General features: G+C 40.8%; 2 protein-coding genes across 3 annotated transcripts in view; one reads left to right on the forward strand and one right to left on the reverse strand.

Moving 5' to 3' along the window:
- The window catches only part of gng12b (guanine nucleotide binding protein (G protein), gamma 12b), a 60,035-nt gene extending 44,722 nt beyond the window's left edge, over positions 1–15,313 (forward strand). For both annotated transcript variants that reach the window (XM_053636960.1, XM_053636961.1), the window contains 2 exons: positions 13,748–13,866; positions 14,426–15,313. In XM_053636960.1, coding sequence (XP_053492935.1) covers positions 13,774–13,866; positions 14,426–14,551 — 219 coding nt within the window. In that variant the 5' untranslated portion in view covers positions 13,748–13,773 and the 3' untranslated portion in view covers positions 14,552–15,313. The remainder of the gene's footprint in view (positions 1–13,747; positions 13,867–14,425) is intronic.
- A 7,598-nt stretch (positions 15,314–22,911) lies between these two features.
- gadd45ab (growth arrest and DNA-damage-inducible, alpha, b) lies at positions 22,912–25,627 on the reverse strand. Its single transcript, XM_053636958.1, has 4 exons — positions 25,338–25,627; positions 24,697–24,798; positions 24,369–24,585; positions 22,912–23,632 (listed from the first exon to the last, which is right to left on the reverse strand). The coding sequence occupies exons 1-4, from the start codon at positions 25,535–25,537 to the stop codon at positions 23,519–23,521; spliced, it is 633 nt and encodes a 210-aa protein (XP_053492933.1). The 5' UTR covers positions 25,538–25,627; the 3' UTR covers positions 22,912–23,518.
- Positions 25,628–25,884: the final 257 nt, after the last annotated feature.

Genomic DNA, 25,884 nt, shown 5'->3' on the forward strand with positions numbered 1-25,884 from the left:
CTAATGTCACTGCACAGTTTCTTCTTTTCATGACAGTGCCATGGCTTCCTCCTCCATCATTCACCTGTTTTATGTATGCTCTCATGCACACATTAATCAAACAAGCAATATGCTAAAGGTGAAACAAATCTGTTCAGCTCATTTTAATATACAATTAATATATAGTATTTCAATAATGTATCTCATAGATCGTCGACTTAATTCTTTGGTAAGCAATGCAAAATTAGACTTTGTCAAGTAGCACCGGTCCTTTCGTTTCAGAAATCTAGAATCATCAGCACTGCAATAAGAAGAGAAATTCAGAAGTAAGTATAACCTGGCTAGCTACAGTGATATCGAGCTTGGTTGTTAACTGTAGTATCAAAGGGCCATCACACTAGGACCAATTTCTCTAGCTAGTCATCTCCTTCCAGCCATTTCCCTTTAAGTAGCTTAGTGAATGTTCCGAGAGACAAAGAAGTATGTGGGATTATAGTACAACACAAACCAGATCTAAAACAAAGGATTCTGATTCGAAAGAATGCTTATCATTCTTTAGCCTTATTTAGCTAGGCTAAGTCATTGTGTAGCTGCATTCTCAACACCGCTTACCACATCATCACAATCGCTAACAGCAGATTTGGAATGGAAACGTTTGTTTATTTTTGAACACTTTGTTCATCTGTCATTTTGTTTTCTTGTGCATACTCTTCCTCCTTGTCCACACGTGTGCACAAACACATGAACCTGATAATCAAAACTCAGCAGACTGAACCAATAACATGTACAGTGTCTGCTAAACTCTGTGTGTGTGTGTGTGTGTGTGTGTGTTTGCTGAAAAGCACGTGTGTGTGCGAGAGAGAGGGAGAGAGAGAGAGAGAGAGAGAGAGAGAAAGAAAAATGCCAACCCACACAGAGGAAAATTGAGAGGCCTACCTGTAAAATTCTCAAACTTCCTGATGGCTCCTACATTCAGGTGACAAATTTCTTCAGAGAACAAATGCATTATCCATACCAGATAATAATCATGGCTGTACCCATATAAAGTAGTAGGTCATATTTAGCTAGCTAGCTGCAGCATTAGGTCTGGTCAGTTAGGACAACTGAAACAAACAATACTAATATAGACCAGCAGAACACATCCTGTATTCTCAGACTCCTGTGAATGGGGTCCAGGAAGCAAGCTGGAAGTTAACATCGTACCCAGTTGTGAGAGAAATGCTGCCAGTATGTATTAAACAAGCTAATGTACTAGCTAAGCTACAGCTTGCAGAGGTAAACTTAGTGTGTTGGAGTGAGTAATAGGAATGTAGATGACCTGTTCTCTATGCTGACAGCAGCACTGATTCATTTCTATTCACTTCACACAGTCCAGAAAATATGAAACATCATCAGTCGGGCAAGTGTCAGAGACTCCTAGTAACCTTGAGTCTTTTTTAAATTTAAATAGCAACCCTACTTGGAAACTCTGGAAAACACTGGAGCAACAAACAGAGATAGAAATGCCAGCACTGTCTTTCTGACTCCCGACAGTTCGTCAGTTACAGTGCCCTCCATTAATATTGGCACCCTTGGTAAATATGAGCAAAGAAAAAAAATTTTGATCTTTTTTTTTTAAAAAAAACATTCACAAAAATACTCTGCTCTCATGGATATCAAACAATTGCAGACACAACACAGGTTTATCAAAAAAATATATCTTTGTTAAATATGTGTTCCATAATTATTGGCACATCTATGAATTCATATTAGAAAAATATATTTGAACATTGATATATATATAATTTTTTTTTTAGTACACCTGGGTGACTAGGAACAGGAAATTGTTCAACCATGACTTCCTGTTTCACAGAGGTATAAATATGAGGTAACACACAGGCCAAATTCCCTTAGTCATTCATAACAGTGGGTCATAATATTTACCAAGGGTGCCAATATTAGTGGAGGACACTGTATATAACTCAAATTCATCATTTCAGTTATGCTTTTTAATCCCGCTCACACGTTTATTCTTTTTGCTTGTAAGTGATATTTCTTTTCATTTTGTGGGTTCTGTTTCCCAAAATGTAAGCAAACTAGTAGCCTAATTTCACTACCAAGCCCCAGTTGCATCCCTACTTGAGTCAGCTATGCTTCAAAAAATGCATACAAATAATAAAATAATAAGAAGTTACTTGATTTATGAAATGGAGACACTAGCACTTGTAGTGTCAATACTGTGCAAAAAAGACTTGTTTGTAGTGTCAATACTGTGCAATATTTATGCAAGAAAAAAACCCTTAAGGTCATCCACGCCTCAATACGCGCATACAACCTAGTCACTCCTGCACATGCACTTTTCAACAGCAGCGTCAGTCAGTAACGCAGTCTCCTCTGGTCAAGTTCACTCTGACAGAGAGGAAATTAGGCTTCTGTCAATGTTTTATCAGCTACTAGTTACAGTATGAGACTACTGTTTGTTTTTGTCCATGATTGGGCCAAAAAGTACTACAAGTAGAGATGACACCTGCAGATAAGAATATCAAGACCAAATGTGTCACAATAAAGACATCATCATATACTCCAACGTCCAAGCTCCTTCACCATCCTACTGTGGTTTTGTTCAATACAGTGTCACACCCATGACAACATTTTTCCTGACATGTACACTGCTAACTTCATAGTTACATCACTGCTTGTCTGATGTTGCAGAACCAGCTGAGGAATGAAGCAGCTAGGTGTTTAGTGGGAGTAAATACTTTCCATTTTGATGCCAGTAAAAAGGGCTTTTTCACAACCAGTGAGAACATTCTGTTGGGATAAACCAGCAGGATAAACCAGCTGTAGGAATGCCTCTGTGTGCAGATACTTTCGGTGCCTGTAGGTCATGTGGTTTACGAGAAGCACCATGCACTTGTTGGGAGGCTCTTACATTTACATTGTTTAGCTCAATGGATTCAGCTTGGCGCAACCACATTGGGCGTTTTTTTAGTGCCATTGACACGCATGTTGATGAGGATTAGGGTAGACATTAGTAATGCACCTAACTGAAGATTTGTAGCCAAGGTCAAATTTCAGGAAACATGCAGAACATCATGTAGTGAATCCCAAGTGCTAGCATTTTAAGTTCCATTTTTGTTCCATTGCATAAAGAGTAGCAGTCAGTAACGCAATGTCTCCTCTTGGCCGGTTCTCTCTGGCAGTGAGGAAATTAGATTTATATAAGTTCTTATCAGCTACTTGTTACCGTGTGAGACTATTAGTTGTTTTTGTCTACTATTTGGCCAAAATTGTACAGATGGCACCTGTGGAAAAGCATATCAAGACCAAATGTGTCACAACAACGATATTATCATATACTTGTCTAAGCTCCTCCTAAGTCCAATTTTTGTTCCATTGCATAAAGAGTATCAAATTAGCTTTAAGCAAAATCTTTCGTGATGTGAAATATTGGTGTTTGTCCACCAAGGTATAAAACTGGTTAAACTTTTGGTCATTTGTCAATTCCCACACATTAGCAAGCTCTTCCCTATCACATAACAGCCACTAACTGCCAAGCATTTTTAATGAAAACTCTTTGTTATACCACATGCTGTTTTCCTGCTGTTGTGCATGGTTTGGCTATAGCATAGCTATTATTTATAAGTGCTAAAGATTACCACTTTGATAATGTATAGATAATGTGTGTGTATATATATATATATATATATATATATATATATATATATATGGATAGATAGATAGATAGATAGATAGATATGCATAGTGCATTTTGAATGTATGGCTGCACTCGTTCAACTACTGGTGTTAGCAGCATCATGCTCCATGTGGTCCTATAGGGATAGACAACAAACACAACTCAAATAAAGCACATAGAGGAAATTTCCTATGTTGAAAATGGTTATGCAAATGGGGGCTGTATTACAATAACTTCCAAGATTTAGGATGCTGGAAGTACAGAATTAGTTTAAAGGTTATTAATATGAAATTTGATAGGCACTTGGTGTGATTGAATGTCGACCTGTGTGCTGTGAAGCACTGAGACCTGGTTCTCCACCTGGGTGAAATATTCGTCTCAGCATGCAGCTAAAGTCGGGAGCTTCATCAACCCCTCGGCACACACAGAGCCCCTATCTGCCTTCGTGTTATGATAAAGCACCTCGCAAACAGCTGAACAAAGACTACCTTTGTGCACACTTTGTCCCATACCTGCTCAACACAAAGGCTCCAAGCCGTTCGTTCACAATGAAGACACGCAGTTTTTAACCGCCGCTGTGTGACTCAGTGCTTTCATCTTTTTCATCTTTACAAGGACGCAGCAATAACTAACAAGACAGGAAAGCGAACAAAGACTTGGCGGCTCTTAGGAAGAGGGTTGATTTAAGAACGGCTCTCTTTGGTCTGTCAGCAGAGGGGATGTCAGTCTGGATTAAAGAGAAGAGCAGAGAGGGTGTATTTTTTTAGACTGCCTTTAGAGATGATCACGTGTGGAGCTAATGTTATGTGCCCATCGGAAAAATCAGAGCGATTGAAGCCAATCTTTGCAAAATGATCATGTTCCATTTTTTTTTCCATTAAGGGGGGAGCGGGGGGGAGGGGGGGGGGTGTGAATATGGCAATATCATGAGGCTTGGAGATATTTTAACCTTACACAATATGTATTCTGCAATTTATGTCAAAGAAAGCATATTGTGGTATGTTTTTGCCTTGTTTGTCATATTTGCCAAGCCCTACCTGTTATACCTGCAGGTAATTTGTCTTATCGAATATATATGGTTTAAGCACTGAACAAGCAGTGCAAGTGAAACTTGGAGGTGTTATTTTGTGCACTACTTAGCCCCAACTTGTTGCAGAAGCACATAATGGCCATCAGCAGCTTTGCATGCAAGATTCTTTTTTTATCACCCTCCAGCTTCAAAGCAAATAGACTTTGTGCAACAGGTTTGCATGGCTCTCTCTTTCTACCTCTCTCTCTCTCTCTCTCTCTTTCTCTCTTTGTGTGTGCCCGACAGGAGGTATTAATAGAAACAGATGGCGTGTTGTCTCATTGATGTCTCATCTGGTCGTTCCTTAGCAGGCCACAGACAGACGGGCTGTTCTGACTCTCATGTTGTTTGGCTTCCTGTCCTGCCAAGTTTTTTCCTGAAAGTAGCCCCCCCTTCCCCCCGCCCCCCACCACAATAATTGCCCTCCAATCATTTGCTGCCACTGCACTGCCCTCTTTATTCTTGGACTCCTCTGCTGCTGTGCAGATGTGCCGTGGCAGCAGGAAAAGCAAGTGCACTTCAAACGTAGAGTTAAACTCTCTGATCTCAATCACCTGCCTAAGAGGGGATGGGGGGGGGGGGCATATTATGCACAGACCATTTGGAAGAATGTGCAGATCAGTAGTGATCGCTTTTGTCCATACAAAACCACTCAGCTTCAAAATGACCTGCACGACTGAAAACCTTCATAGACATGTGCACAGAGTTCTGATGTCTGGCTTTTTAACGCCGACCCTGAGGAGATCAAACAGACTTCAGCTGTCATTACACCGCTTACTCATGCTAATCAGTAATACAGGGGGCAGCGAGGACACAGGTTTTGGGGAGGGCTGACGTGGAGGTGGGGTGTTTATTGTTGGGGCAGTAGGGTGTCTCTGCACACAAGCAAGGACCCAGTGCAGGTAGAAAGAAGGGAGCAGCACCCTGTGTGTGACCTCTTTGTCTTTTCTCTCCTCCCAGATAGTAACACATGAAGCCATGCATTTATGTCTGCCCTGTCTCCCATGCTGTCTCTGCCTCCCACTAATCGGTAGCGTGAGAGAGACGATCAGGCTGTGACTCAGTAAATAAAGCAGCCTCCTGCACCTGATCTGCTGCTTTTCTTTTCATTATTATTTCAAGTGATTATCTAAGCAGCATACGATGTATTCGTATCTTATGAATTACTAATGACGTTGGCATTCGGCAGTTTTAGATTTGCATGATAATTTGAGGAGTGCTTTCTGTCTGTCTCTGGCTCTTTTATCTTATCTTTGTCCATCAGCTCAGTTAAGGATGACTTTAGAAGCACAACTTTGTTAAATGCATTCTTGTCAAAGCATTACATTGTGACTGTACATATGCAGGAAAATACCTGAATTTGTTCCGAGATATGAAATGTGTCAATATGAAATGTTTGGCCTCGGTAGATTAATCTGCATTCTGAAAGGGCTGAACTTTATTACAGGAGCACAGACTCTGCCCAAAAGAAATGCTACCTAAACAGGCAGTGTCCTTCTGAATGGCAAGCATGGGGAGTGACAGTACTGTAAAGTCTTCACAATAGCAATATTGTGTTTGAATATATTGTATCAGCAAGGCTTTTATAGTGCAGGACATTAACCAGGGCAGAGGTTTTCAATGCCAGTTCTGGGAACCCACTGCCTTTTGAGTTTGAAGTTTTCCAGCCTTCCATATACCTACTTCAACTCATGATGGCCTTGATAATTAGTCAGTTGGTGCAGGTTTCCTAGCAGTAGTCTACACAATAGATATGCAAAATATATAGTAAAATAATCATCTACAGCTCAGTGCTTGTTAAATTCTGAAGGGTTGAAGAGGTGGAGCATTACAGTGCAGAAGCTAGTTGTAGTGGGCAGTGGTAGCTCAGTGGTTATGATGTTGGACTACCGATCAGAAGTTCAAATTCCAGGACTCCCAAGCTGCCACTGCTGGGCCCTTGAGCAAGGCCCTTAACCCTCAAATGCTCAGTTGTATAAATGAGATAAATGTAAGTCGCTCTGGATAAGGGCGTCTGCCAAATATAAATGTAAGTGTAAATATAGTGTTGAATTGTAGAGACTACAATGCATGTACCAATATAATTTTTTTACATTATTATAACAATAATTTAATAACCTTTCCTCACAGATTATGATATTATCCCATTGTATTTAGAGAAGTTACTACATTGATAAAAATCATTATTCAGATGGAGTGCCAATTCCATGCATGGTGAATATCTCAGTTTATTGTGTAGTGATTATCAACACAGGCCTAGTGAACATTAACTAGATAACAATTCCAAAATGTCTAGTAAAATAATGATTGTCATCTTGACAGTAACAGCAATATAATAGTCACAATAACAATATTTTCTCTTTTTTTTCCCTCTCCTCTGGTTCTTCACTATCCACCTCCCCCTCCCTTTTCCCTGTTCCTGGGTGATAGAGGCCACCTCATCTCCTCCCTCTCGCCTCCTTGGCCTCAACTCTGTACACTCTGTCTGTCTGATAAGATCGGACTGTGTGTGATTAACGCTCATAGGGGTGCACTTAGCTCACTCCGTTCTTGTCCGTCACTGGTTCTGCTGTCTCGTGCCGCTCTATCTCTTGCCTAACATGCTGGAGTGTGTCACCATGCTGATAGCACAGTTCCCATTGTCCTCCCTGTGCACCGTTCATCTTGAACAGTGCTATTGTGTATTCATAGCACAACGTGCAGTTTTAGTACCCAGCCTGCAGCCCTTGTCAGACTCCTGCTGAGCAACTTGCTAGTGTGAATCAGAGATAATAAATCGGTTCTGAGAAGGCAAAGGACTAGGACATACAGGCAAATACAACCTCAATTCCAGAAAAATTGGGACACTGAGTAAAATGTAAATAAAAACAGAATGCAATGATTTGCAAATCTCATAAACCCATATGTTATTCACAATAGAACATAGAAAACATATCAAATGTTTAAACTGAGAAAATGTACCATTTTAAGGAAAATATAAGGTAATTTTGGACACGTCTCAAAAACAATTGGGACGGGGGCAACAAAAGGAAATGGTACATTTCCTCAGTTTCTATGTTTTCTATGTTGTTTCTATGTCATGAATAACATCTGGGTTTATGAGATTTGCAAATCATTGCATTCTGTTTTTATTTACATTTTACACAGCGTCCCAACTTTTTTGGAATTGGGGTTGTATAATAACAAGTAAAGGAGCAACCAGCTCCTGCACGTCAGTTTCCCATCCAGTAGGCTTTTCTGTTCAGGTCAAGATGAACAGGGGAACAGTACTAAAGTGCACACAGACCGTAGAACTATACAAACACGATGTTCGTTTCATTTCCAGTTGCGCATGTACAGCTGCAGTCAGGATGATCCTCAAACATGAAAAATATTGGCTCAGTTGTCACCAATATTGTTTATATTGCTCACAATTCATTTATTCATTCATTCATCTTCAGTAACTGCTTTATCCTGGTCAGGGTTGAGGGAACACTGGGTGCGGAGCAGGAGGATTCACCCTGGATTGGATGCCAGTCCATCGCAGGACACCATGCACACACAGATTCACTCATTCATTCACACCTAGAGACAATTCAGAGTAGCCAGTCTGCATACCTGTATGATTTTCGGACCTTTGGCGGAAACCCAAGTGAACACGGGGGGAACTTGTGAAACACCACAGAGACATGAACGCAAGCTTTTGATCAACCCGGAGACCCTGGAGCTCAGAGGCAACAACGCTGCTCCAGTGATCATAATTCAATTGAAGAAATGAAAAATATATTAGAGAAGTTAGAGTGCATGTTTTAGTACATTTTATAGCAAAAATTGTTTTCCTGTAAAATCTAAAGAGATGGTGTGGGTGCTAAGAACACAGCAGAATAGTTAAATGGCAACTTCAAATTCAAGCTGTGGTTTGCACCTTTGACATATTAATGGAATATCTCTGCTCGAAAAATGTGCATTATGTTGCTTAGCTGTGTGCTGAGTGCTGAGTGCACTGATAAGCTGTGAGATCCTCAGGTGAGACACGACACACTGACCTCTGTATGTCCAACCCTTACTCAAGCAAGCTGTGGAAAGCCAGCTGTATACATAAGCACTCCGTGTCTTATTAAACCCGTTGCTTCCTGGCACTGCTTATGAATGCACACAGTGTCATCATGAATGGCGTAGTGTGGTTTTCAGTCTTCCTGTATGTCTGTACAAACACTGTTGCACAATAGTGTTGAATTATGAACAGACGGAGCAGCAGTGCTTACTATCTACTATAGTGATGAGTGACTTTTTAAGAGTTTGCAGCTGAAGGTCTTCTCCAGGTGCGTCTGCATGCATGGTGGTCCCTGTGTGGCTTTTCCTGCATTAAGATGTTATTCCTGGAATGAAACTTCAGGGCCAACCATGCAGAGTCAGAGAAATGGGCAGATGTAGGGCACTGAAGCCTGTTAGGGTGGCCTAATGATGTTTGGTTGCCTTTACATGTGGATCTCTGCTCAGCCCAGCCCTGCTTTCTGCCCTTAGGTGGTCTTGTATGTTCCTTTCTTCCTCCAGCTTGTTTGTAAGCTACGGAGAAATCTTTAGCCTGACTCATTCCCTAGGAATCTCTACTTGTCTTGCTGTGTTTCCTGTTCTTGCAGTCTGAACACCTTCAAAGAACTACCTGCAGGAAGAGATGAAAGATTGGCTTCTCTGTCTTCCAGTTGTTTATCAGAACTCTTTGGCATCCCAGTTCACGAAAGACTCTGTGTCAGGAGCAGGCATGAAAAAAGAAGCATGCAGCATGGTTCATTTGACCCTGACAAGTGTGATTCCAGGCTCTCTAAAGCTCTTAATTAGGGATGTGACCGTTTGTTGGTGTACCATACTTAGGAAATTTGATTTGGGCTTAGTTATATCATTATGGTGTTATTAACATGAGCACTTTTGTCACTTATGTAAGTGGCTCTGGATAAGGGCATCAGCAAAATGCTGTGAATGCAAACAAAAATGTAGACGCTATTTTGGTCCAGATGGCATGAGTGAAGAAAAAAGCGCAAGATTTCTTTAGCTGAATTTCTACACTGTAGCTAAGATTGAATGCAGGTGTTAAACAGCTTCCTATCAGTTACTGTAGCAGTGTTGTATAGCATTTGCATTTACTGTCATCTTCTTTGAAAACGAGAAGCTATAATGAGATGCACTGAAACCATGATATTGGGTTGTACAGTTATCTCTACCTCTAAAGGAGCTTAAGTGACTTCACTGGACCATGCATTCGCTGCCAGACCGGCTGTCCAGAGTGCTAGGATACCCATGCGTGCAAACAGCTCAGGGTGTGGCTCAACATGGGAAATACAAAATCTAGTGTTTTTGCTTGATCCTCATAAAAAAACTACTTCTTATTTTATCTTATTTTATTTATATATGGTGTATAATAAATTTAAGTAGAAAAGTTCATAAAGTTTTTTGAGAAACAGGATATGCAAGATCAGATCTCCAAGCAAATTTCTCCACTTTCATTTATGTAAATGATGATTCGGATTCTGTTTGTTTCTCTAGTTTAAAAGTGGGTGCATATCCTTCAGAAAATACGAAGATGTGATAATGGTTCGTAATTCATTAAAAATGGTGCACAAAACCCGTAATACCCATTTAGTTCACTTCCGGCAGGTTTATTCAGGACCAAACTGCATTCTCACTGCAATTGCAATCACACTAGGGCGCGCTTGGAAGTGGACTGAGACCTTCTCACATCACATAGTATCTCAGAACATCTGTGTGTGTTTTTACCTGTCTAGACAAACAGCATCAACGCAATAAACACACCAGGGTTTGATTCAAATGGATGAAGCACTGCATATGTGAAAGACTAAATCCTCTGAGTGCTGTATTTGCTCAGCTAACTGCTAGTGCTTAGCTCACGCCTGGGCTCTCGTGTGGTAAGCTTCCTGCTCTTACTAACTCCCCCTTCATCCTGTTTCCCCCCTGTATTTTTTTTTTACACAACTTTTAATCATTTAATACTGTCCAGGCTGGGAGAAGAAAGGGAAGGAGCTTCCTGTAGGGAGGGAGAGTGGGGAGTGAGGGAGAGGGGCGAGTGAGTGGGTTAATGAAACGGATGTGGCTATCTGAGCCCTGCTGGTTACTCATGTTGTCACATGTGAGCATCCAATTGGCTGCAGAGAGAGGAAGTGGAGAAGGATTGATCTCATGGAGTGGTCTTTGGGGTGAACGAGTGTGTGAGTGGGTCTCCTTCTGTCTGCCATTGCTGTGTTAAGATGTGTGGCTGTCATTCTCACACCAGCATCTGCAAACACACGACGATGTATGAGGCGATCAGAATGACCGCAAAACTGAACGTTGACTCTTGCAAGTTTCTGAATATATGTGCTGTCAAACAGTTGCATTTCAATTTCACTCTTTCACTATTTTGCGTATTTTTTGGCTAAATGTGCATAAGTGTTTGGTGTAATGATTTTATTCATCATAAGCACCTTTGTATTAGTGGCAAGCAGTTCTTTAGGCAGCGACTTGAAGATTGTGAGTTCAAATCCCAGGACTGCCACCGAGCCGCCGCTGTGTTCATGAGCAAGAACTTTCAAGCGCTTACATCTATGCTTATATTGGCTTCCACCTCACTTGTAAGTTGCTTTCGATCGGGGATGAGCATGTTGGACATTTCAGCGGCTTGAGAACCCGATGAGTGATTACGCTAGTGCTTAAATTCCCAGGGTGGGGGTTGAGCTTGTAACAATTCTGTATATGTAAAGTTTGCATGGTATCACCGGTAGACACTTAAACAGGGGCTCCAGTGCTTCAGCCTCTGACTGAAATGATGGGTTATACATTTCTCATCCCAGTGCCACTATAACCAATTGCTACAGACTACAGTTCTTTGCAGATTGCAAGTAGCTTTCACAAAAAAATGTAACATGAACTTACTGAGGTTGCAGGATTAAATCAAATTCAGTATTTTATTTACAGTGCATTCATTACTGATCTCTACTGTCAACTTCTGTGCCAACTATATAAATGCATTATAATGAATTGTTTAGATTCGCCCATTTGCTTCTTTTCATGACCACGAAAGACTTCAATAAAGGCAAACTGACTGTTGCAGCATCACTGGCTTTGTCAGTCTGTTCAGCCCGGTCAGGTGATACTGAATCAACGCTCAATGTTCTCTCAGCTGGTTATGCCATACACTAAACATGTACCGTTCATATTTGGCAGGCAAATATAAGCCCTTACTTTCCCCTAACAGCTTTTATGTCATCTCTCAAGGATGTCGTGTACTGCTGGCATTGCCTGCACTCCAGTTAATCAGAGTTAATGGCTGTCATAATCTTTCATTGCGTGTCATTTTCCACCTCCGGACCGAATGCTGAAGAAGAACGGTTGCAGGAAATCAAGCCCCCTGCGCTGACGTCTTGTGTTTAAATCCCTGCTGTGTGCTTCCAGTGTAACTGTCACGCTGTTTAACCTTTTGCAGGAAGTTTAATGTGTTCCCTTTGTATTTGTTTTTCTCATTTACTTTGCAGTAGTATGCCGTACATTTCACACCGCACACTCAGAACACACCATATTGTGTGGTTTTGCGTGTAGATTACTTTGGGGCTTCTTAACCCCTCTTGATGGTTGGTACAGAGTCAGATCAATCAGACAGGACGATTTATGAGCCCCCCCCCCCCCCCCCATTCACTTTTATCTCTGCCCTCCTGCTCACTGAGCTTTCTGTTCGTTTCAGGGCGTTCCACTTTGCAGAAATACAAGTCTAGAGACAGAGAGAGAGATAGACAGAGAAGAGGGCTTTGTGTGCTCTTCTTCTGAATGTCTGATAAGAGCACCCGGTTTCTCAGGAAGTGGGATAAACAGTGTGTTGGGCACTCGGTGGCTTGTCTGAACATCTGGTGCTAGTGCAACACTATAATAGTATATAAAATAATAGTAAGTATAATACTGAGGTACTCATTTTTGTTCAGCAGGAAAGAATTGTATGATCCTTCTCATTCTCTGGCTCTCCATGTCCACATTAAACTTTCACTTAGACTGTTTACATAACTAGACTGTTTGAAAGTCTACAACAATTCTTTGGTCAGGACGCAGCTTCTTATTGTTTTTTCCCCCCAGGTCTCGCAGGTGCTTTAAAAAAATATATATATTATTAAAGAAGAGACAATATAGTTGTGCCAATATTACTGCTTCTCCTTGCACATTTTGGACTGTTTTAGAGCCATTTGTAAAATGCAAATTTCCCATCATTTAGGTTCAATCACAATTTCTGACGTTTCTACTTATGGAGACATATTAGACCCATTTCTGTTGTTCACTGAGATGATAAAATAGTCCATAAAATGCCATTTGAAGGGAAACATGCACGTGCATTGATCTACATGTGTAGATAAAATTTTATAAAGTTTGACAGGTCTGCATCAAACAAAGTGCCCGTAAAGTTGGTAGCACCTGATATATTTCAGGAAGCTGTCGGTTTACTGGTGTTTGTGGTGCAGCTGAAGCACTATCTGAGTTATCCAAGCAACTTGTAACAGCTTTAACACGTGTGTGTGTGTGTGTGTGTGTGTGTGTGTGTGTGTGTGTGTGTGTGTGTGTGTGTGTGTGTGTGTGTGTGTGTGTAAGGTGAGTTGGCAGGTTTGTATGTGACTGAAGTTTACAAGAAATCACAAGGCAACAGCTGTGTTCAGACCCACCCAGCTTGGTCCAGATTTTTCTTTGTCTCTCTCTCTCTCTCTCTCTCTCTCTCACACACACACACACACGCACACACACACACACTGTATAGAGAGACTCTCGTGAGGCCCATACACTATGACAGCACTGCACACCCCCCCCCCCCCCACCCACTGCTGGGGAAACAGGGGGCCCCAGCCTCTGTGAAGAGCATGCTACCATTTGTGTGTATCAGGCATTAGAGAGAATGTCGCATTTCCTGTTTTGTAAAAAGAAGCAGTCAGCCTAGTTTTAACTAACAGTGTTTTACTGATGTTTTGATTTCGAAATGCATGCATCAGATTTGAACTGTGAATTTTTATTTGTATTTGCAGGTCTGTGAAGATCGGCAACAAGAAAAATGTCATCAAAGATGCAGAGCTCGAATAACATAGCTCAGGCAAGAAGAATCGTACAGCAGCTACGGATAGAGGCAAATATTGAGAGAATAAAGGTAAATGTCTACAGATCCTAATCACTGGTATTATATATATATATAAAGAAATTAAGTCCATTGTTGGAGGAAATGCATGCAGGTCATAATGAAAGTAACAGTTGACGGGAGTTTTACTTACTCAGACTTGGTCTTAACGCAGAAAGGATTAAGATTGGGTATGAAATGTGGAAATGTAAATGCATCAGCATGTTCGGCAAAAAAACCGACAAACCAAGACAACAACAACAACAACAACAACTTGTAACTGTAAATAATGCTGGTGGGTCATGGATGAAGACTTTAATTTTTATCCCCAAAACTGAATGCCTTTCAAAAAGATGATGACCTAAATCATCAAATAAACAAAGCAATGGTTGGAGAAACACAAAATCAATGCTTTGTAACGACTCAGCTTCTCTAGTTTAACTTTATTGAAAATATGTTTTAAATAAGTTGTTTATTTTTTGCATTAGACATTAGACTTCATTATGGTTATTATTATTATTACTATTATTATTATTATTATTATTATTATTATTCCACTTATCATTACTGCATTTTCTCTCTTTTCCTGTAGGTTTCTAAAGCCTCTGCAGACCTTATGCATTACTGCAGCGAGCATGCCAAGTACGACCGTCTACTCACGGGCATCCCGGCCTCAGAAAACCCTTTTAAGGATAAGAAGCCCTGCACTATACTGTAGTGGAAAGCACTAATCATGTGCTCTTTAATGCCTCCTTTTTATAGAGAGAATATTTTACCTTAAAGCATTCATACACTAGTCGCCTTAAAGTCAGCTAACCTCATTCTCACTCTTCTTTTATTCTCCTGCCCTCCAGGCTAGAACAGGAGTCTACACTTGAAACATATTCACTTCAATATTCACTTCATTCACTTCTGTTCTATTCAAGAAAACAAGACCAAAAACCTCTAAGCAAACAAGTTTTATGGTGCAATGACAAAGCTTGTGATAGGATTATTTCTTTTTAACCCCACTATTGATCGCCAGAACTGAGAAGCTGTTTGCTGTGATTGTGCTATCTGATGTGGTCTAGACCAGACCGTTTTGCAAATAAAGAAGAAGAAGAAAAAAAATCTCAGTTGGGAAGTACCCAAACAAAGAGCACTACTCATCAAGGCCAATTCCATTTTCTTTGATCATCACACCCCCTTAATGTCTCAGTTCTGATCAGCAGTGCTCAGCAGTAGTGCTCTGACTCTGTGTTATAACATTCACTGGAGCTGAAGGTTCAGCCTTTCACCTTTCAAGGAAAGTGAGAGGAGTTCAGAGGCTCGAAACAGTGATCCACATGTCTAATAAGTTTGTTTTTATTCATTCGGCAAGTGCGTTTATCCAAAGTGTCTTGCATATGAGACAAAATATAATTCGAGCATAAAACCATCCAGTAACTAGTGCTGAAAGAACTTACACTGTTCCACATAGTAATAAATCAAGGCAACTGGACTTACGGTTAGAGTGGTTTATTCTTTAGCGATATTTTAGTAAAAAAAAATCTAGTTTTCTTTACTGTAATGCAGTCTGCATGCCTAAATCAGCACCAACCCACTACAGAAGCAGAATATGTCCATATTAGACACCTTCAGACGCTGGACCATACCTCGAGGCGTCAGATGCTAAGAAAAAAGCTAATAAAAAAGTGATTCCGGTTTCCAGGTGGGTCCAACTAGGGTTAATAGCTATGTGACAAGATTTTTCCTAATTCGTAGTTACCTCTGTAATACAAGATCAGAAAACACATAATCAAGTGTGTTTGAGATAACTCTATTCTGTGAGTGAGTATGTGACATTGGACCTCATTTATCAAGCTGGCAAACAAATAAATCCATAAACCATTCACGGGAGCATTCCAAGAAATGCGGTAGTCCTGAAAATCCAGTTAGTTCAGAAAAATGTTCGTATCGTACGAGCTCTTGAGTTTGTAAACTTACATGTATTAAATACTAAGCAGAACCTCGACTGATAAGGCCATGGTTCGAGTTGCTGCGATCTTATACACTGATCATGTTGTCGAGTTTAAATAGCTTATTTACAACTTTCACAAATTTCATTAAGCATTACTCCAGGGACTGTTATTGTGAATTTGAACATTCCATGTTTACAACTGCCATTTGGGTGAAAACCCTCCATAATGCCAAGCAGTTTTTAATGTGTGTGTGTGTGAGTGCATTTTAACATTAAAAAAAAGAACGCTTAATGTGTGTATGCTCATCATATGGCTGGCTGAAAAGTAGTGAAGGTCTTAATCAAGTTCTCCTGCTCTCACTCTTGCTACTCACTTACACACTCAAGGGTTCCTCTACCGTGAACTAGCAGCCTGCAGTCCTACACACTGTGCATCACCAATCCTCAGGACAAATGGAGTAAAGCCTTTAGCACATGCCAATTTTGAGGAAAAAAAAAAAAGAAAGAATTGTTTATCACAAATGCTGACACGGGCAACAATAAATAGAATCAAGCAGCTTTCAACAGTTAGCCATGTTAACATCTGGGGTTTAATGGCCTACTGACAGTGCTATAATGAAGGTTTTGTGAAAATGTTTCCTCTCATATTAATTGCTTAAAGTAAGCAAATCCATTAATTAAGAAAAATAAGGATATCCATTCAATTAAGACAAAAGATCAATTAAGAAGGGTCTGTTGGATGATTTAGCACACTCCATGCTAGGATGCGCTCTCACCATTTAGTCACCATTTTGTTGAGTTTTGTGACATCACTAGATGTATATCAGATGTGCTGTGAGCACACCTGGTACTTTACTGGTGATTGCCGTTCATGTGAGTATGAAGATGAACAAGAAGTTACCCAAACATTTATGAATCTGGCAGGATTTTTTTTCTAGTTTGGCCTGGGAAAACACAACTTTACTCAATGATTGATAAATGAGGTCCTTTTGATACAGACTTGTCCTGGCTGATCGAATACATTCTGGGGTAAGGGGAAATTGTGTATGTTTTTGCTCAAACTCATGTTTTAAGACTATGTTCATTAGCCTTGGCATTTTATGTCTATTCAGAATGATGTGGATGACCACAAACCTCCATATACATATGCAGTCAAGTTCAGGTGACTGAACTTGTGTTGCGATGTTAAAGCTGTTTCTAGGGCAAATTGCAAAACCAGGGCCTTACTGAATGTGTGCCATTCTGGACTGGTTTTAAATTAGCTCTGCATACTCTTAAAGCTTTAACACAAATCCAGTTGCCTTGTCTTAATACTCTTAGACACTGAAAATGACCCAGATAACCCAGATGAGTCCTGTTGCTCATTGTGGAGGAACCTGTGGCGTCACTCTGATGTAATTTGTCCTCAAGAGTACCGGCATTCCCTCTTTAACTGAGCACATGTGAACAATGAAGGGCTTCACATAGGTCAGTGAAAGTTCACCTCCTCTGTCAGAGCACTAAGCCAACCATGCTTTCTTTTCACGCTTCCCTTTACAAAGTTGCCAAAACCCCACACATCAGCTTTTCCACAGCGCAGTGGAAAGCTCTCTTGTCTTTTGCATACAGCAAAAATGAGTGCAGTGCGGCAGAAATGAGAAAAACCATCATTACTGTTCAGTGGTATTTTAGGCCTCCATGGATTATATTTCATAACCTCTGCCAAAAGCTTGTTTGATAAGTGAGAAGCATGACCCGAATTCTCCTGCTTACCCAGTTCTTGCCTATGCCTTAGAAAACTTTAGACTTTTGTTGTTGTCCTGTTTATGGTAGATACAGTAGCAATATGTATGATTGCAGATCATGGTACAGTAATATATTGTAACCCTTTAATGATTATATGCCTTATTTACATGTAAGATGCTTTTGAATGTTTTGATTTCTAGTGATAGTATCTTCTTCTGAATGATAAAATCTGTAACTTGTTTGTGCCACCCTGTCACGTCCAGTCTAGCCAGCAATAGTAATGTCTATAGAGTCACTGCCAGTGCTTCTCTTTTTTAATCTATGCTGAGCAAACCATAGACCAATAATTACTCCAGTGACTGTTATTGTGAATTTGAACATTCCATGTTTACAGCTGCCATTTGGGTGAAAACCCTTCATAATGCCAAGCAGTTTTTAATGTGTGTGTGTGTGTGAGCACATTTATAAACATAAAAAAAGAACGCTTAATGTGTATGCTCAACATATAGCTGGCTGAAAACAAGTGAAGGCCTTAATCAAGTTTTCCTGCTCTCACTCTTGCTACTTATTTACACACTCAAGGGTTCCTCTACTGTGAACTAGCAGCCTGCAGTCCTACACACTGTGCATCACCAATCCTCAGGACAAATGGAGTAAAGCCTTTGGCACATGCCAATTGAAAAAAAGAATTGTTTATCACAAATGCTGATATGGCCCAATAAACTGAATCAAGCAGCTTTCAACAGTTAGCCATGCTAACATCTGGGGTTTAATGGCCTACTGACAGTGCTGTGATTAATCAAACCTTGTCAAGATTTGGACTGCAGTCACAAACACATTCAATTCCAATGACAGTATGTCAAGTATATATAATTGAATTTCTATTCTTTAATCACTAAGCAGCCTTGCACTGTCTGTTGAGTAATGTTTTGTAGTATTTCCCTCTAAAGAGTATTGAGAGTATTTTTGTTAGGATATCCTGTTGGTAATTACGCAGCATAATCATGCGTTCATCCCTCAAGGTGATTTTGTATGGAACTCTTGTGATGACTCGCTCAAGCTTTTTGCCTTTCAAAGACAGAGATTGTCTGAATATGAAGTGCACTCATTCTCGCCATCTTGTGTGGATCGTTCTTCTCAAAAGAAACTTTGACCTGTGAAAAACACCAGAGCTTGATTGCAAATTCTGATGTTACAAATGTCCTTTTTTTCCAGTTAAAATTAAATATAATTTTATTCGCAACATTTCTGTCTTGATTTATTGGCCACATGTTTTGCACTCACACTGCATATGAATAGAATTTACAGTGTCCTCCAGAAGTATCGGCACCCTTTATAAAAACGTGTTGATGCCATGATGATTAGAAAATAAACACTACACACAATAATTAAAATGTTCCACTCAAGCAATGATCAAAAAACAATTTTCATAAATTACTAAAACGATATATGATTATTATATAGATTCATGATACCCCTAAGGATTATTTTAAATAAATACATTGCAAAAAATTCATTCAACAAAAAATATTACTTCTCATTTGCTGTCAGTCTTCAGGAACGCTGTTTGACTTTAACCATGTCCTTTTTCCCCCTGAGGTATAACTATTGGTTGCCCAAATATAAAATCCCTTTGTAACCTATTACCACAGGGAAAACCAAAGAACTTTCAGTACAAAAAAACAGATGGTTGTTGACGTGCACAAATCAGTTAACGGATATACAAAACAACCGTACGCATTATTAGGACCATAACAATAAGTTTCGCATGTCTGAGACAGTTGGAAACTTGCCAGGAATTGGACACATGAGCGCAAGCCAATGAATCTGAAATAAATTCTGGAAAAGTTATGTGTGCGCTTCTGAATTACATTTTATTGAGTGATCAATTACATCCTAAATGTTTTAACTGGTGTTATCTAAAGTGGATTAAAAACATGGGTAACTGTAAACACACTAAGTGGGTCAGTGAAAGGAATGAAAAGCCTGAGAATGTTTTCCCTAACAGGTCGTATAAAAACGAATTCCAGTCGAAAATCACAACTCAATATGTTGTCACTGCTAGCTATTGAGTTAGAGCTTGTTAAATGGCTGGACTTTGATGATTTGGTTTATTATTTATGTGAGGAGAAAAGCCAGAATGAAGCCAGTGGCCTCAGGCAAGACTGCCTTCTGCTTAGCAGTGAAGTTATTCAAATACTCACAATGCATGTGTAATGTAGTAATATATGCAATTTTGTGTTTCGTTGTTTGTTTTTGGATTTTTTCCCCCCGTTTGTTCGATTTTCTCGCTGCATCGGTTGTGCAAAAGAATGGGGAAAGGGTTCTTGTGTAGGTTCCTGCCCAAGGTTTAATATTCCTTCCCTGTCGGTAACAGGTGCCATTTGTTATTGTTTTACTGTTTTTTATGCTATGCATCCTACTCTAGCAATTAAGACAGTTTGCCAATGCACAGTTACGTAGTGTTAAAAATCCCAGAGAAATGAGCTTTATCAGCTTTTGAGAAGGTAAATTTATAGGCATGTCTTATACACCAGAGTGACATATTTCCTGGGAAAATATTAGAACTAATTCATTCACATTCATCAGTAATCACATCCTGGTCATCATTATCCCTGGATAAAGGCCATGAGGCAGGAACACACCCTGGATGGGACGCCAGTCCATCAGAGGGCACCATGCAAACACATTCGCTCACACGAAGGGGTAATTTACAGTCACTAATCAACCTACTGGCAATTTTTTGGAATATGGGAGGAACATGTGAAACGCCAGACAGTAACATGAACTCAAACCGAGGACCCTGGAGCTGTGAAGTGATAAGACAACCTGCTGCTCCACCATACTGCCCTAAATCATTGTTGAAATTTGTCAGTGATGGACTAAGCTGGGTGGAAATGTTGCTGTTTACAGTACTGTAGCTGTTAAGCATGATATATGCCAGGGTTATATAATGCTGTGGTGTATTGTTCCTCATTCATTGTTAGTGCACATAGGCAGATGATCAGATAGGGCAGAATGAGTTTCAAGAAAACCTTTCCACTAACATACTTGCTGAAGCCTTTATGTCAGATCAGTGTAATGATCCATCTCTTTGACACTACCAGAAACAGGTCAGTCTGTATTTGTTTGCCCGCAGTGAGTGATGAGCATAAATTTGTGGTCCTGTCACCTTTCCTTATTGAATCGCCTTTCTGCTTGAAGTACAAGCTCAGTGATAAAACCAATACGCGGAATACATTCAATATCTGACTTATTTTTCAGAGTGGGTTCAGGCAGAGTGTCAGAGGAAAGCTTTTGTCAGTCCTTAAAGATGGGCTGGTTAGTGGCACTGCAGTTTAGCCTTTTGTCTATTGTTACTGACCTGAGACCACTAAAACCATACTCAACATTACTGAGCTACGAGTTACATTCCAATGTTTCATGAACCGAATAAACGAGTCAGTGGATATACAAGTATATAACTGCCTTATGGACATTTCTGACCCTCATGCTGGCTGAGTTTGACCTGCAGCTTTGTCGTTAGACCCCCTTAATAAGTTTGCATTCCTTGAGTCATGGGAACGGCTGATGTGGCACTTCTAACAAACTTCGCGGCCCACAAAGCAGCCACTCTCTGTCTCTCTCCCCCTCTCTTTGCTCGCGGCTGCATTCCTTCCTTCTGCAAAGTAAGAATAACTGAACATCAGCTCTGGAAAATCCTCAGTGTTCAGGAGTGCAGAGATAATGTGAGATGTTTCCTTTTCCCATGTCTACAAACACCTCCACCAGGTCTCTCTCGTCAATTAAATGGGGGTGATAAAATGGGGACTTTTATATTTTTATTTATTTACATGACTAATTGTCTAGTATTAGTGGGGAAAGGTGATGGAACTAAAAGTTGGAAATGACTAAAATGACTTGGAGGACTATAAACCTCTCTCACCCTCTTCCTGTTCCTGTATCTTCCTGTCTTTGACGCATTAGTGAATTTCATCAGTGAAGAGACAGAAAATTCGTCAGAACTCTTATTTCCTCAAAAAGATATATTTCTCCACTTTTTTTTTTTTTTTTTTGCCAAGTCAAGTTGGATTGACCATTGGACTTCTTACCAGGCCTCTCTCACTGATATACAGCTGGCCTTCATGCTCCAAAAGCTAATGGCATTTATCCATGCCAACCACTTCCCTCTCAGATTCAGCAGGAAGTGCTCGGCCTGCTTTCAGGACTATTTTTAGCTATACCCAGTCTCGATTGGCTTTGACTCATGCCATTGACATTTCTTTCCAGGCTCCTTTGTCCCTAAAACACAGCCTCCTATTAGCAATGTCCTACTGCTAGGTATGCTTGAGATACGCTCCCTCTCAGAGCTGCTGCTATTTTGGGATCTTTAAGGACTTTTGTTATCTCCTGTTTTGTGTAAAGACAGCAGAGCCCAGAGGCCCAGTAGTGAGCCACAGCACAGCCTCTGTACACACCGGAACAGAGTTCTCCTGCTGTCAGAGTGCATTAGTACATCTATTTTTGGTTTAGTTGGAAAGCAAGGGTGTGGGCTGTTTTCTCTGGGCTCAGTGTCCTTGTTTTACTGTTGCCAAAACAAAGGAGGGTGAATGATGCACGGCGAGATTACCGCCCATATCATTATTATGTGCTTAGAGTGCAAAACATTTTGCTGGTTGTGCATTTTTTTATGAGACGGTGGCAACACGGCAAAACCTGTTGGTGTACACAAAGGAATTGGGAACATTTTGTTTCTGATGTTGATGTGAACTGGTTCTACCAATAACAACACAACAGCATTAAAAACTTTGTGCAGTTTTGGTTTCAAAATATGAACTGCATGCAATGCACATTTAGGCATAAGTCAAAGCATTTAAAAACTGAAATGCATTATTCTTCTTCATTAGCCTGGTGAATTTTACAACACTCTAATTACATCACTGTCTGTGACTTGTCTGCTTTAAAGTTTCTCCATGTGCTTGCTGCCATTTCATTCAATTTAATTCTCATGTGGGGGGAAAAATAGTTTTTGGAATGCCTTCCCTGACAAAGATACAATTTGCTTCCACATTAGGCCAAAAATATGGAACAGCCTCCTCCCAAATTTGAAGTGTCTACAGTTATCATTTGCTTGTTCAATAATGCATTGATAACACATAACCAGTTATCAACACATGCCGACTTGGATCACTGCAGACACGTTGAAAGACGTGGTCCGTGTACGTTATGTGTAGTGTCGTCATTACTTCAAAACTGCTAGCTAATGTTAAGCTAAGGTGGCTAAGGTCATCCAACATGAGTGTGTTACCCTGACCTTTGACATCGTGAGGCAATGCCAAAGAGCGAAGGCTTTTTAAATCTACAAAAATCTGTCCAAGATACCAGCCAGAAAACAGAAGTCATGTTGCACTTTCATTTTATTTCATTTTTTAAAAAAAAAAAAGAAACAGTACATTGCAACATAAATACAATTCATTAAATTAACACATTAAACAGACAGACAAAGAGAACGGTCACGAAAAAGGTGAAGCTTTACAAAACTCATCTGTTTTGCAGAACCAAAAACACCATTTCCCCCATTTAAATAGTTAGGATAATTAAAAGGTAATAATTAAACATCATAAGTTAAAAGTCCTCTCCAGGTTCCAGAACATTCTGTTTTGGAAACGTGTTTAGTAATCCATCAGTCTGAGTCGTGCTCAGTGCAGTCACTCAGATTTATTCTGGTCCTTTGATTTCCGGTACAGTCTCATTATTCCGGAAAGGCAGGAGCTGTTCATTCCGTGTCAACATTGCTAAAACCCTGCTGAGTCATGCTTTCTGTTCATGCCTTGCTCTCCGGCCTGAAAGAAAATCCCCATGCTCCTGATCAGCGTGGCAGGTGGATTAGATTTCCTTGTTCCTTGCATTTTGTCGATTTTCCCCCTCCTGTCATCCTCCTTGTGGCAATGTAAAGACAATCCAGGGTTTCGGCCGAGGCAGGTATACACAAATACGGTGCAGTAGCTTGTGTGATTCGTGATGTGATCCGTCTGCTTTGTCTCATCGTTCAGGCAAATTGATGACGGGTACCCACTGATCCAAACAACGACTGTCTCTGCAGAAACGATTCAGTTTGCTCAAGGCTGGGTCTTTGCATGCAGATGACTGTGGTTTCTGCAAAGAATACAAATGCAAATTAATCACCGGGGTTTAAATTGGATATTGAATAAACTTTCATTGTTAGAAAGAAAAAAAAAGAAAAAGTTTTGCAGGCATTCTTGCTCAATAGCACAGACAGACGAGACGAAGGACTCGAAACAGCCTGGACCACACAGCAAGTCTGGCAGCAAGTGGTTTAAGTGCGCCTAGCTAACTTAAAAAGAAGCTGTTTTCTCAGGATCCTTTCTAATTTGCAAATCGGTGGTCACTTTACAGAAGATTTCTTTCCAGGAAACGCTGTTTGCGCAAGCAGCCCTGCAGGAAGTGCTGTGAAGTCAGCCCAAAGCAGCTGCAGAAAGCTCAGTAACTGGAGTCAGATGACCCTTTAGGGCTGCCAATTTGCCGCAGCCTCAGACTGACTGGAATGCCACATCACACACACACTCGAACGAATCAGGCCGCTTTTAACAAACCGCCTTCAAAGGCAGCGGCTAAAACCTACAACTCTCAGCCCAGTCAGTCTTTGGCGCAAACAATTCGCAGTGCCACGGATTTGCAAAGAAAGCAGCCAAGGTCAGTCCCGAGTAACCAACATGACATGCACGCGAATCCGCAGCCTGCGTAGGAGGAAGTAGTGTGAGCAAGCCCAAAGAACCAAGCATGTAGGAGATAATTGGCTCAGGGGTGCTCTTTTCATTTAAAAGGCTGACATGTTTAACCTCCTTTCAATCATGAAGGAAATGACACGTACAGTGACCAAGACACAGTGCAGGTCCACTGGCTCTCCTCCCATTGGCTTGACACCATCCAGGATCTCCGCCAGCCGTCTCATGTTGTTTACACGCAAGATGTTGATGTCGTTTTCGCAGCAGAAGGCCTGGATTAGTGTGAAGTGGATCTGAAGGGCGACGTCCTGGACGTCCTCCTCATCTGTAGCTAGAAGACACAAGACCACGTTGTCTGGATCTCTGGGGGAGGGGAGGTGACAGACATGAGCGTTACAGATCATAAATAAATGTATAGATGCATTTAGATGGGCTATATTGGGTGGATGTGGACGTTATGGAGTCTTAACTTACATGTTGAGTGATTTTGCAGCCTCGTAAACTCCGACTGTGATACAGCCCTGAGGTAAAGCAGCAGTCAGCACCTCCTCCAGTGCCTTCACCACAGAGTCCATTCTGTGTGCAAAGGTGCAACAAGACACTGGTTAGCTCATTTTCCCCCTAACTGGAAGCAACATTAAGCATCCAAACTCATGTCTGCGATACCGAAGTTGAACAGTAATTCATTACTGTGCACTAAGTATCGTGCACGAGTTGTCTGCAGGTGAAAAAGTTCAATAATAATATAAATACAACCACAAATACAACTACGCGGGAGGAGAAAAAACCTCTGCTGTGAGACGGGCGTCTAGCCGCGTGCAGCTTAACGCTTATTAAAGTGTCGATAAAACTGTAATATCGTGGATTTGTCTGAAAAAAGGAAGCCGACACCTCTTCCCTGCAAGCCTAGGCATATTACACAATTCTTTTTCCAGGAAACACCCGAAGCGTTACGCTGAGGTTAGCTAATCATATCTACTGTTCACTAACCTTGCACGCGAGAGGTACAGCGCATGAGTCGCTCAAACAAATACCCACTCTCTCTCTTCAGGACACAAACGTGTGGATATATAATATAATATAATATAATATAATATAATATAATATAAACGTACCTTTCCGTGGCGTTATCTCCGCAAAATTCCTCGTAGGTCATATTGCACATCAGGTAAATAATCCGTGAGGTAAACTCTGCAGCTCTCTGTGCCAGTAATCCTAAGGCGCTCGGAAAAGCACGCACGAGCTCCTCACCAGAATCTGCCGGGTATGAAGCCGCGCGAGCGAAGATAGTCCCTTGTACCCCTTTAATTTGCATACGGACTCCTATTGGCCCGACAGTAGCGTGAGCACGAACGTCAGTGAAAGAGCGCCCCTTTTCTTGCTTCTAATTAGCATAGGGACTCTTATTGGTCCAGCTACAGCGAGCAGCTTGTGAACCGGCACTTAGCCTGGGCGTGTCGTATAAGCGCATAATTTGCATACAGACCCCTTATTGGCCGGCTATGGTGAGGAGCACGTGCACCAGCGATATGCCTGGGCGTCTTAATATAGCGCCTAATGTGCATACACAGTCCTTATTGGCCAGTTACAACAATAAGGCAGGCAAAAAACTTCCTCTATCCTGTATACGGACTTTGGTTAAATCACTATTGTCGTCGTCTC

The sequence above is a fragment of the Ictalurus furcatus genome, chromosome 11 (genome assembly GCF_023375685.1).
Source record: "Ictalurus furcatus strain D&B chromosome 11, Billie_1.0, whole genome shotgun sequence".
Lineage (NCBI taxonomy): Eukaryota > Metazoa > Chordata > Actinopteri > Siluriformes > Ictaluridae > Ictalurus > Ictalurus furcatus.